An 11,553-nucleotide genomic window follows, 5' to 3' on the forward strand; every position below is an offset into this window, starting at 1 on the left:
AACCAAGGCTTCTAGAGGTTAAATTACTTGCCTGAGATCACTCAGATCAAAAGTGGGAGTTGCACAATCAACCCCTTTAATTTCAGAGCTGAAACACCTGCCAGCATAACAGAAGTGCTGTGAATTATCGGGAAGAGGTGGGATCAGTGATTATTGATGGCGCTGGGAGGAGGGGCGTATGTGAATTAGCTTTTTAAAAAGTAGTCAGTAAAGAGACTAGGTCACAATGTGTTTACTGGCATCTGAGATAGTGCTTCCCCATTGCTCACATGACAGAAAGCTCTTTCCCTGCTCTGCCCCCAAGACCCATCCTCTCCCTGTGACATCTGTGGAGATTTCTCAAGGACACGGCTCCAGGGGTAATTTGTTTCAGCTGCTGCTTTCTAAGGGTGCAAATCAATCTTATTAACCCAAGTTCCTGAGAGAGACTGACTATAGGAGGTTAAAAGACTAAAGGGGAGGAAGTTGACGTTGGTGGTCCTTTTTTCACCTTTTCTCTTTTCAAAGAGATGAAGTAGCTGGTATGCGGGTACAGAGTATGTCATAAGGATATTTCCTAGCAAATCCATGAGTTGATGCGTAAAAGCAGTTATATGCTAAGCTGACCTGGGACTTAAAGGTAAGTCAGTTGGGCATCTTTATAAGAACAAACCTTTCCAGCCAAAAGATCGAGCTGGCGAGCTCCGGCTGTTGCAATTCATGCTCTAGAATGGCAGAGTCACCATGTGAGTGTGACTGGTGTCTAGGAATGGGAATTATTCTAATTCATCTTCTGTTTCTTGGGAGATGACTTGGCTCTGTAATGGAGATAATATAGTCTTTGAAGTCAAACAGACCTAGCTTCAAATTCTAGCTCTGTGACTCCTGAAAAGCTACCTAATTTCTCTACTGCTCAGTTTCCCCATTTGTTGAATGAGGATCATAATACTTACCGTGTGGGGTTACTGTGGTTATCAAATAAGATGAAGTAAAAGGGCCAGGCATGGTGGCTCATGCCTGTAATCCCAGCACTTTGGAAGGCCAAGGAGGGCAGATTTCTTGAGCTCAGGAGTTTGAGACCGACCTGAGTAACATGGTGAAACCCCATCTCTATCTCTACAAAAAATACAAAAATTAGCTGGGCATGGTGGCATGCACCTGTAGTCTCAGCTACTTGGGAGGCTGAGACTGCAGTGAACCGAGATGGCTCTGCTACACTCCAGCCTTGGTGACAGAGCCAGACCCTGTTTCAAAAAAAAAAAAAAAAAAGGGCCGGGGGGCGGCAACAAAGTAAAAGGACATCCCAAGGTGGCTGGCAGTAAATGGGTAGGTGGCTGCTATCTCTGTTATCAAAATCAACCCTGCAGTCTCTATGCCATGTGTGTATCTGGACAAGTAGCGTGGTTCCCAGCTGCAGCCTTATTTATGTCCCTTTCCTGTTCTTTAAGGGGTAAGTGCTCCAGGAAGAATTGCACGTGTCAGTGAGGTCAAACAGCCCTGTAAGGAAAGGGCTCCTCTGGAATGGCGCCATTAGAGAGGAACCAGCATGAGACAGGGCTGCTGTGCAACCTGGGGAGATTCAGTTCACCTCTCTGTGCCTCCATTTCCTCAGTGTTATCTGGGGGTAATGATAGCCGCCCACTGCATGATTGGAATAATCACATTTGTTCTATATAAACAACCAACAAGTACTTTACTCTTAGCCGCCCACTCCTCATAATGGGTATTTAAGGAAATATCTGCCTCTTGACCTGGGGGGAAGGGGGATGAAGGCCAGGCTGTAGGGAGGACCCACTGAGAGTAAGGCAGTGAATGTTCTCTGCAAACTGCGCCACGCTGGACCTAGCTGGAGCATTCCTGACCCCTGAAGCATGTGTGCCAGCGCTTGTGTTTTACATTCACAGGTGCAGTAACTTTAAATTACTCAAATCCCCTGAGTGCAAAGCCATGGCTCAGAAAAGCCCTGCAAACAACAGCATTAATCTCCCCTACAAGGACTTGACCTCCGAGGTAACCAGGCGCCGAGTCACCATGATCACGAGGTACCCAAAATCTTTCCTTTGGATTGCTTGCGGGGTTGGGATGGAGCATAACACTGAACTCCAGCAAGTGCCTGAAACTGTAGCTGGCACTGGTTTATTTAAATGTATTTAATGCTGCTGCAAGACACATTTCACAGAAAAGGAAACTGCTTTGTCATCCATTGTGGAAAACAGACTTTTCTCACATGGCCCTTCAAGGGGTGATGACACCCATTTGTGTATGTTCACTGCGTCGGTGGTTGTGGCTCTTGATAGAGAGTGGGGAGTGGGGATCACTTTGTTTGGTTTTGTTTTGTTTTTTTGAGACACGGTCTCGCTCTGTCACCTGGGCTGGAGTTCAGTGGTGCAATCACAGCTCACTGTAGCCTCAGCCTCAAGCTCCTGGGGCTTAAGCAATCCTCCCACCTCAGCCTCCCAAGTAGCTGGGACTACAGCCATGCGCCACCACGTCTGGTTAATTATTATTACTATTTTTTTTTGAGACGGAGTCTCTCTCTGTCGCCCAGGCTGGCGCAATCTTGGCTCACTGCAAGCTCTGCCTCCTGGGTTCACGGCATTCTCCCGCCTCAGCCTTCCGAGTAGCTGGGACCACAGGTGCCCGCCATGACGCTAATTTTTTTTTTTTAATTTTTTATTTTTAGTAGAGACGGGGTTTCACCATTCACAGGATGGTCTCAATCTCCTGACCTTGTGATCTGCCCGCCTTGGCCTCCCAAAGTGCTGGGATTACAGGCGTGAGCGACTGCGCCCGGCCAGTTTTTTTGTATTTTTAATAGAAACAGGGTTTTGCCATGTTGCCCAGGCTGGTCTCAAACTCCTGGGCTCAAGTGGTCCACCTGCCTCGGCCTCCCAAAGTGCTGAGATTACAGATGAGAGCCACTGTGCCTGGCCCAAGCTGACACCTCTAGCTTGACCTCTTTGTCGGGTACATTATGAGATTAAAAATAATAATCTTACTAAATCTGATAAGAAGTTGGTCAAAAAAATCAAAATTATTGATTTGAAATAGAAAATACAGACTTCCATCTAATGTTGTTTACAATGCCCTTTGACCTTAGAGTTTATCGGGATGTAAGATTCTAGCAAATTGATAAGAATTAGGTGCCATTTCTTAGTTACCATATATGGGAATGTTAAATCTTTGTTGATAATGGTGCACAGCCAATTTGACACCACGGGTTTAGACCGTGAGAGTGGGCATTGTCTGCAGGAAGTGTGGTCCCTGCGCTCTAATGTCCATCCAAGGACGAGATGGCATAATTCTGCGGCCTGTCTTAGCCACCAAACAATTCCCTTCCCATCATCCCACATCCTCTCAGCAACATTAGGGATCAGCTTTGATTGGGAGATGGGAGCAGTGAACTTGTGGCCAGATTGAAATTTAAATTTGGATTCCAGTTCTGCCTTCTACTGGTCACATGATCCGGGTAAATCACCTTCTGTCTCAGCTTGCTCAGCTGAAAGATTTAATGTGGGGGCTGAGATTCTACATGTGGTTAGTTTCTAGGTAATTTCTAGTCCCTAGAACATAGTAAATGTTCAGGCAACAATTAAATCTGAACCTGTAAAAGCTTAACAGGCTAGTCCTATGCACCTGAAGTCAAGGTTTGCCCAGCCCTGAGGAGGATGGGGAGACCCTGGTATACCCCAGCAGAAGGGGAGGCGAACCCCGCAGCCTGGGGATGGGGCAAGTTAGGCCAAAGGGAGCTGTGAAATGAACTTGAGGCTGGACTGGCCCTACGAATAGCTGGAATGCAAATGAAACATTTAGACACAGCCTGTCCCAGGCTGAAATGTACAGAGAGCTGGCCAGTAGGGGATGGAGAAAGCTAATTGATGGGAAGAACTCCTGTTCTAATCCTAAGATACCCTTGGAGGATGGGAGTGGAGGAGTGAGGGTGCAGACTCCAACTCTATTGGTTCCATGGCACCAACGGGGACAGCTTGAGCTCACTCTGAGGAGAGCTGACTGACAGTTAAAGTATATCTCATTTCTGCAAGGTGAGTGTGGGTGGAGGAGCTTGGAAGGATGTCCTCTAAAATGTTAACTATTCTCTTTAGATGCTGGCATCTGGGGTATTTCTTTTGTTCCTTCTTTTTTGTTGTTTCGAGACAGGGTCTCACTCTGTCACCCAGGCTAGAGTGCAGTGGTGCAATCATAGCTCACTGTAGCCTCGATCTCCCAGGCTCAAGCGATCCTCCCACCTCGGCCTCCTGAGTAGCTGGGACCACAGGTGCATGCTATCATGCCTGGCTAATTTTTATTTTCTTGTGGAGAAGGGGTCTCCCTGTGTTGTCCAGGCTGATCTTGAACTCCTGGGCTAAAGTGATCCTTCCACCTCAGCCTCCCAAAGTGCTGGGATTACAGGCATGAACCACCATGCCCAGTCTGTTCCCTTTCTATTTATTTAAAACCCTATCTTTATTCAAATGGCATTCAATGTGCCTTTCTTCCTAGAAAAGAGATAATTACCCAGAAAAGTGATGAAGCTAAGGAGATGCTCTCCCACTTGGATTTGGAACAAGCCCCTCCCCCTCGCAGGACCCACCTCACAGTACCTCCCGCCCCACCTCCTTCTCCAGCTGAGGATCCCATGCTCTCCTAAGATGTAAAACTTATTTTGAAGTGAATTCTTACACAGAACTCCAGAAAACAGTTTCAGTGGCATTCTTGAGGTTTGTCTTAGAAGACTCTTGAAGATCTTTGTTCTTTCCTATTTTTCTTCACCTAGAACCATCATAGAGCATGGTTTACCCTTGCTAATATACTTAGTCATTTTTGGTTTTTTAATCCAAGTCTCTGATATGATATGCATATATTTTGATCTTTATGTTATGCTATAGAACTGTTGCTGTAGTCAGTTGTATTTAAATTAATAAACAATTATCAGGCCTTGTTGTTTATTACTAAATCTGAATCAGTGAAAAGTCTAGGCCTTTTAAAGTCTAAAATTTAAAGATCTCAGGTCCTGGGAACCCTGAGGTAGCTGGATTTTCAAAACGCAACCTGAGACACTACAGTTGTGTGGCCCTGTATTTTGGAGCTGCATTCCCATGCCGTGTGCTGGGGCTAGAGTGGTTGAATTTCACGTTTATTGACAGTGTTTTTAAAGTTTGTTTCTGGGAGGTTTGAAGTGATTTTCAAACTCTGTAACAGAAAACTCTACCCTGAAAAGCAGCCAAGTGTAGAGCGGTTCTGCTGTGGGGAAGTCCATTGCTTGAGTCCTCTCCAAGCTCCTTGACAGGCCCCAGTGCACCTCTAAGGACTTCCAGAGCTCTTCCGAATTGTTTGAAGGCCTCAAAAATGTGATAATTCTGGCATACATATACATACAAAAAATATATATGTTTCCTCACCTCAGTCTGGTGAGGAAACAGGCCTGCACTGTCCAATAGGACAACCACTGGCCACTTGTGACTATTTCAATTTAAATTCATTAAAATAAAATAAATTCAGTTCTTCAGTCATGCTCATCATATTTCAAGCGCTTAGTAGCTTTGTGCAACCAGTGGCTACCCTATGGGATGCTGCAGCTGTAGAATGTGACTGCCATTAAAGAGAATTCTATAAGGCCAGGCATGGTGGCTCACCCCTGTAATCCCAGCACTCTGGGAGGCAGAGGTGGGTGGATCACCTGAGGTCAGGAGTTCGAGACCAGCCTGGCCAACATGGAGAAACCCTGTCTCTACTAAAAATATAAAAATTAGCTGGATGTGGTTGTGTACACCTGTAATCCTAGCTACTTGGGAGGCTGAGGCAGGAGAATCGCTTGAACTTGGGAGGCGGAGGTTGTGGTGAACTGAGATTGCACCCTGAGCTTCAGCCTAGGCAACAGAGTGAGACTCTGTCTCAAAAAAAAAAAAAAAAAAAAAATTCTATTAAACAGTGATGGGGCAGAGGTTAAACATGTCCAAGGACACACCACCAGTTAGAAATAGAATCAAAGAGAGATCAGGCTGGGAAAGACTAATTCTTGTGTTTTATTTCCATTTGGTTTCTGAACACATTCTAGGATGTTCTCTCTGTTCATTTGTTCAGCAAATATTGAGTACCTACTATGTAAGCACGGCACTGTTCTAGGGATATGTCACTGTACAAAACAATCAATCCGTACCCCATGGAGTTTACATTCCAATGAGGAAAGACTAACAAAAAACATACACAATGTAAAGCCAGGTGCAATGGCTCACACCTCTAGTCCCGGCACTTTGGGAGGCCAAGGTGGGCAGATCACTTCAGCTCAGGAGTTTGAGACCAGCCTGGACAATGTAGCAACCTCATATCTACAAAAACACACAAAAAAAAATTTAGCTGGGCATGGTGGTGGGCTCCTGTAGTCCCAGCTACTTGGGAGGCTGAGGTGCAAGGATCACTTGAGCCTGGGAGGTGGATATTGCCATAAGCTGAGATTATGCCACTGCACTTCAGCCTGGGTGACAGAGTGAGACCCTCTGTCAAAAACAAAACAAATACACAATGAAAAAACAGTGAATTATACATCAGGAGGTGATAAGTATAATGGAAAAGATGTGTTAAAGCAGTGAAACAGGTTAAGGGAGATTAGAAGTGCAGGTTGGTTGTAGTGTTAAACAGTGTGGTCTGGATAGGTGTATGAGCCCATTTTAATCCCACTGATAAAGGCATACCTGAAACTGGGAAGAATAAGAGGTTTAATTGGACTTATGGTTCTACATGATTCTGAGGGGAGTCCTCAGAATCATGGTGGAGGGTAAAAGGCACCTCTTACATGGTGGCAGCAAGAGAAAATGAGGAAGATGCAAAAGCAGAAACCCCTCATTAAACCATCAGATCTCGTGAGACTTATTCACTACCACGAGAACAGTATGGGGGAAGCCGTCCCCATGATTCAAATTATCTCTCACCAGGTTCCTCCCACAATATGTGGGAATTATGGGAATATAATTCAAGTTGAGATTTGGGTGAGGACACAGCCAAAACATATCGTTCCATCCCTGGCCCCTCAAAATCTCATGTCCTCACATTTCAAAATTAATAATGCCTTCCCAGCAGTCCCCCAAAGTCTTAACTCATTTCAGCATTAACCTAAAAGTCCATAGTCCAAAGTCTCATCTGAGACAAGGCAAGTCCCTTCCACCTATGAGTCTGTAAAATCAAAAGCAAGCTAGTTACTTCCTGGATACAGGAGGGTACAGGTATTTTGTAAATACAACCGTTCCAAATAAGAGAAAGTGGCCAAAACAAAGGGGTTACAGGGCCCGTGAAAGTCTGAAATCCAGCTGGGCAGTCAAATTTTAAAGCTCCAAAATGATCTCCTTTGACTCCAGGTCTGTAGGACCTCTTTAGGAAGGTGGCATTTGAGCAAAGACTTGAAGCCAGTGATGAAGTTAGGTGTGTGGACATTTGGGACAGAGGGAAGAACTAGTGCAAAGGTTCAAAGGTAGAAGTGTGCCTGGTGCATTCAAGGAGAGCAAGGAAGCTTGAGTAGAGTGGATTAGGGACATTTATAGGATGAAGGCACAGTGGTTGGAGGAAGGAGGCAGATGATGTGGGGTTTTATAAGAACTCTGACTTTGACTTTGAATGAGATGGGAAGCCATAGAGGTTTTCAGAAAAAGAGGCATGATCTGGCTTGTGTTTTAATGGGATTATTCTGGCTACAGTGTTGAGAGTAGGCTGCATGGGTAGAGGGAACAGAAGCAGGTCGTCTGCTATTGTAGTAATACAGGAACAACAAGATGGTCATTTAGACCAATTACAGTTGGGGTGATGAGAAATATGGGAAGATTCTGGATCTACATGTTTGAAGATGAAACCTACAAAAGCTGCTGATGGATTGGATATGGGGTATGAGAGAGAGAGAGGTGGGTAAAGGATAACTCCAAGATTTTTGGCCCGAGCAACTAGCGGGATGGAGTTTCCTCAGCCACAAGAAGAGCAGATTTAGCTGGGTGCAATGGTTCATGCTTGTGGAGGCTGAGGCAGGAGGATTGTTTGAGGCCAGGAGTTTGAGACCAGCCTTGTCAACATAGAGAGACACTGTCTCTACAAAAAAAAAAAAAAAAAAAGCCAAGCACGTAGCTCAAACCTGTAGTCCCACCTACTTGGGAGGCTCAAGCTGCTTCTTGCTTGAGCCCAGGAGTTTGAGCCTACAGTGAGCTATAATTTGCCACTGCCCCCAGCCTGGGTGATAGAGTGAGACCTTGTCTCAAAAAGTAAAATAAAAAGAGCAGATATGGTGTGTCTGAGGAAGAAAGAGGAGAAGGTCAGATGTTCAACATATGCTAGTTTGACATGCTGAATAGACATCTAAATGGAGATGCCAAGGGGACAGGTGATATAAGAATCTGGAGTTCAGGAGTAATGACTAGGCTGGAGATATAAACATGAGGTTCATTAGCATATGTGAGTTGGAATTTAAAGCCCTGGTATTAGATGAGATGCCCAAAGGAATAAGTAGATAAGAAGAGACCCTAAACTGAGCCCTGGGGTGCCTCAATCTTAAGAGGAAGCTAGCCTGTAATCTCAGCACTTTGGGAGGCTGAGGCGGGTGGATTGCCTGAGGTCAGGAGTTCAAGACTAGCCTGACCAACATGGTGAAACTCCGTCTCTACTAAAAATACAAAAATTAGCTGGGCATGTTGGCAGGCGCCTGTAATCCCAGCTACTCAGGATGCTGAGGCAGGAGAATCAGTTGAAACTGGGAGGCAGAGGTTGCAGTGAGCTGAGATCATGACATTGCACTCCAGCCTGGGCAACAAGAGTGAGACTTCATCTCAAAAAGAAATAAAAAATAAAAGGAGGTCGGGGTTAAAGAGAGGAACCAGCAAAAGAAAGAAAGAAGGAACAGTTAAAGATGGAGGAGGAGTCTAACATTCTGAAAGCTTCATGAAGGAAAAGTTTTTCTTCCCTTTGTTTCTTCTTCCTCCACTCTCTTCTTCCATCCCAAAGCCTGATGCAGTAGGTTATGGAGAGAAAGAACAGGAGCCATGGGCAGGGCTGCACAAGCAGGATTGGCTCATCTCAGCATCTCAGTGTCTTTCCACCTTCCACTTTTCATTCAAACGGCTGGCAGGTAGAGGTGCTTAGTAGGATGAATGAGCTCATGCATTCTGATTTCTGGGCTTTTCAGTTTTTAAGCGTCAGCTGTCAGTGGGGGAGAGTGGTTGACACCCAGATGTTATGGGCTGAATGTTGTCCCCACCCCAAATTCATATCTGAAAGTCCTAATCCTGACCCTTTATTTTTAACTTTTAGTTTTTTTTTAGACAGAGTCTTGCTCTGTTCCCCAGGCTGGAGTGTGGTGGCATGATCTCGGCTCACTGCAGCCTTCGCCTCCCAGGTTCAAGCGATTATCCTGCCTCAGCCTCTCAAATGGCTGGGATTACAGGTGTGCACTACCACACCTGGCTAATTTTTATATTTTTAGTAGAGATGGGGTTTCACTATGTTGCCAGGCTGGTCTTGAACTCCTGACCTCAAGTGATCCTCCTGCCTTGGCCCCCCAAAGTGCTGGGGCTACAGGTATGAGCCACCACACCTAGCCCTAATCCTAATACTTTAGAATGTAACTGTCTTTGGCGATAGGGCCTTCATAGAGGTGATTAAGCTAAGCTTAGGTCATTAGGGTGAAAAAGAGGAGATTGGGACACAGACACATATGGAGGGAAGATAATGTGAAGATGTAGAGAACAGCCAGCCATCTATAAGCCAAGGAGAGAGGCCTCAGAAGAAACCAACCCTGCTCACACCTTGATCTTGGACTTCCAGCCTCCAGAATTGTAAGAAAATTAATTTCTGTTGTTTAAGCTATGAAAGGAAAATAAATTTTGGGGTCCCAAAATCACTAAGCTAAAGTGAAAAGTCAAGCTGAAAACTACTTAGGGTAAACCTGCTTCCCATTCTATTCAAAGTCACCCCTCTGCTCACCGAGATAAATGCATATCTGATTGTCTCTTTTGGAGAGGCTAATCAGAAACTCAGAAGAATGCAACTGTTTGTCTCTCACCTACCCGTGACCTGGAAGCCCCCTCCCTACTTGAGTTGTCCCACCTTTTGGACAGAACCAACGTACATCTTACATGTATTGATTGGTGTCTCACGTCTCCCTAAAATGTATAAAACCAAGCTGTGCCCCAACCACCTTGGGCACATGTCATTAGGACCTCCTGAGGCTCTGTCACGGTGCCCTCAACCTTGGCAAAATAAACTTTCTATATTAACTGAGACTCGTCTCAGCTATTTGGGGTTCACAAAGCCACCCTGTTGGTGGTATTTGTTATGGGAGTTCAAGTATACTAATACACCAGTGGAGAGGCATTTTGAGATCTCATCCTCTCCCTCCTCACTCATAGCATGTGTAATCTTAATGAGAATAAACTCCCAGGGGAAAAGAAAAGTCAGGCTTGGTGCAGTGGCTCACGCCTGTAATCCCAGCACTTTGGGCTGCTGAGGCCAGCAGATTACTTGAGGTCAGGAGTTTGAGACCAGCCTGGCCAACCTGGTGAAACCCCTGTCTCTACCAAAAATATGAAAATTAGGCATGGTGGCACATTCCTGTAATCCCAGCTACATGAGAGGCTGAGGCAGGAGAATCAATTGAACCCGGGAGGCGGAGGTTGCAGTGAGCTGAGATAGCACCACTGCACTCCAGCCTGGGTGACAGAGTGAGACTCTGTCTCAAAAAAAAAAAAAAGTCAGATTTTTGGCTTTGCTTTCCAAACCTATAGTCTTTAGAACTCAGGATGGGAAGAATTGTCTTAAAGCCAAGGCTTTGACTTTTAAGAGCTGATTCTCTTGGAAATCAAAAGGCTGAGCTCTGGTCCCATGAACAACAACCTGAGAAGATAGGTGAAGAGTATTCCATCTCTACGGTCTGAATAAAGTCTAGAGGAATAAGGGAACTTCAGAGGGAGAAAGAGAGCTTAAAAATTAGCCAGGCCTGGTGGTGGGTGCCTGTAATCCCAGCTACTCAGGAGGCTGAGGCAGGAGAATCGTTTGAACCCAGGAGGCAGAGGTTGCAGTGAGCCGAGCCACTGCACTCCAGCCTGGGTGACAGAGCGAGACTCTCAGGAAAAAAAAAAAAAAAAAAAGAAAACTTAGATTCTGGAGGTTTCCTGATAGGACTTCATGTACTAGATAGGTTGGGGCAAGAGAAAGTAGAGGAGACTTGTGCTCATTTCCAGGTGAAGCCTGTGGGGTGGCAGACCTTTAGGAGAAGTGGCCCTGACCCAGCAGGGGCACAGCAGGAGAGTAAAAGGGAACCTGTGTTCCTACCCTGCAGGACAGCTCCCACTGTGTCCCCATATCCTTGGTGGTACACACAACAGGCTGGAAGAAAGCTGCCTTGGCCAGGCATGGTGGCTCACACCTGTAATCCCAGCACTTTGGGAGGCTGAGGAAGGTGGATCATGAGGTCAGGAGTTTGAGACCAGCCTGACCAACATGGTGAAACCCCTGTCTCTACTAAAAATACAAAAATTAGCTGGGTGTGGTGGTAGGTGCCTGTAATCCCAGCTACTCAAGAGGCTGAGGCAGGAGAATCGCTTGAAT

General features: G+C 45.7%; 1 protein-coding gene across 1 annotated transcript; it reads left to right on the plus strand.

Moving 5' to 3' along the window:
• The first annotated feature begins 269 nt into the window (after nucleotides 1-269).
• Nucleotides 270-4,914, plus strand: MYOCOS (myocilin opposite strand). The gene is made up of 3 exons (XM_063628182.1): nucleotides 270-359; nucleotides 1,884-2,021; nucleotides 4,480-4,914. Exons 2-3 carry the CDS (start codon nucleotides 1,927-1,929, stop codon nucleotides 4,625-4,627), a joined length of 243 nt encoding a protein of 80 aa, XP_063484252.1. The 5' UTR covers nucleotides 270-359; nucleotides 1,884-1,926; the 3' UTR covers nucleotides 4,628-4,914.
• Nucleotides 4,915-11,553: the final 6,639 nt, after the last annotated feature.

The sequence above is a fragment of the Symphalangus syndactylus genome, chromosome 12 (assembly GCF_028878055.3).
Source record: "Symphalangus syndactylus isolate Jambi chromosome 12, NHGRI_mSymSyn1-v2.1_pri, whole genome shotgun sequence".
NCBI lineage: Eukaryota > Metazoa > Chordata > Mammalia > Primates > Hylobatidae > Symphalangus > Symphalangus syndactylus.

Coding starts and splice junctions, on each gene's coding strand:
- MYOCOS (XM_063628182.1), top strand. CDS start 1,927: ATGGCTCAGAAAAGCCCTGCAAACAACAGCATTAATCTCCCCTACAAG. Junction 2,022..4,479: donor CGAGTCACCATGATCACGAG/GTACCCAAAATC, acceptor CTTTCTTCCTAG/AAAAGAGATAATTACCCAGA.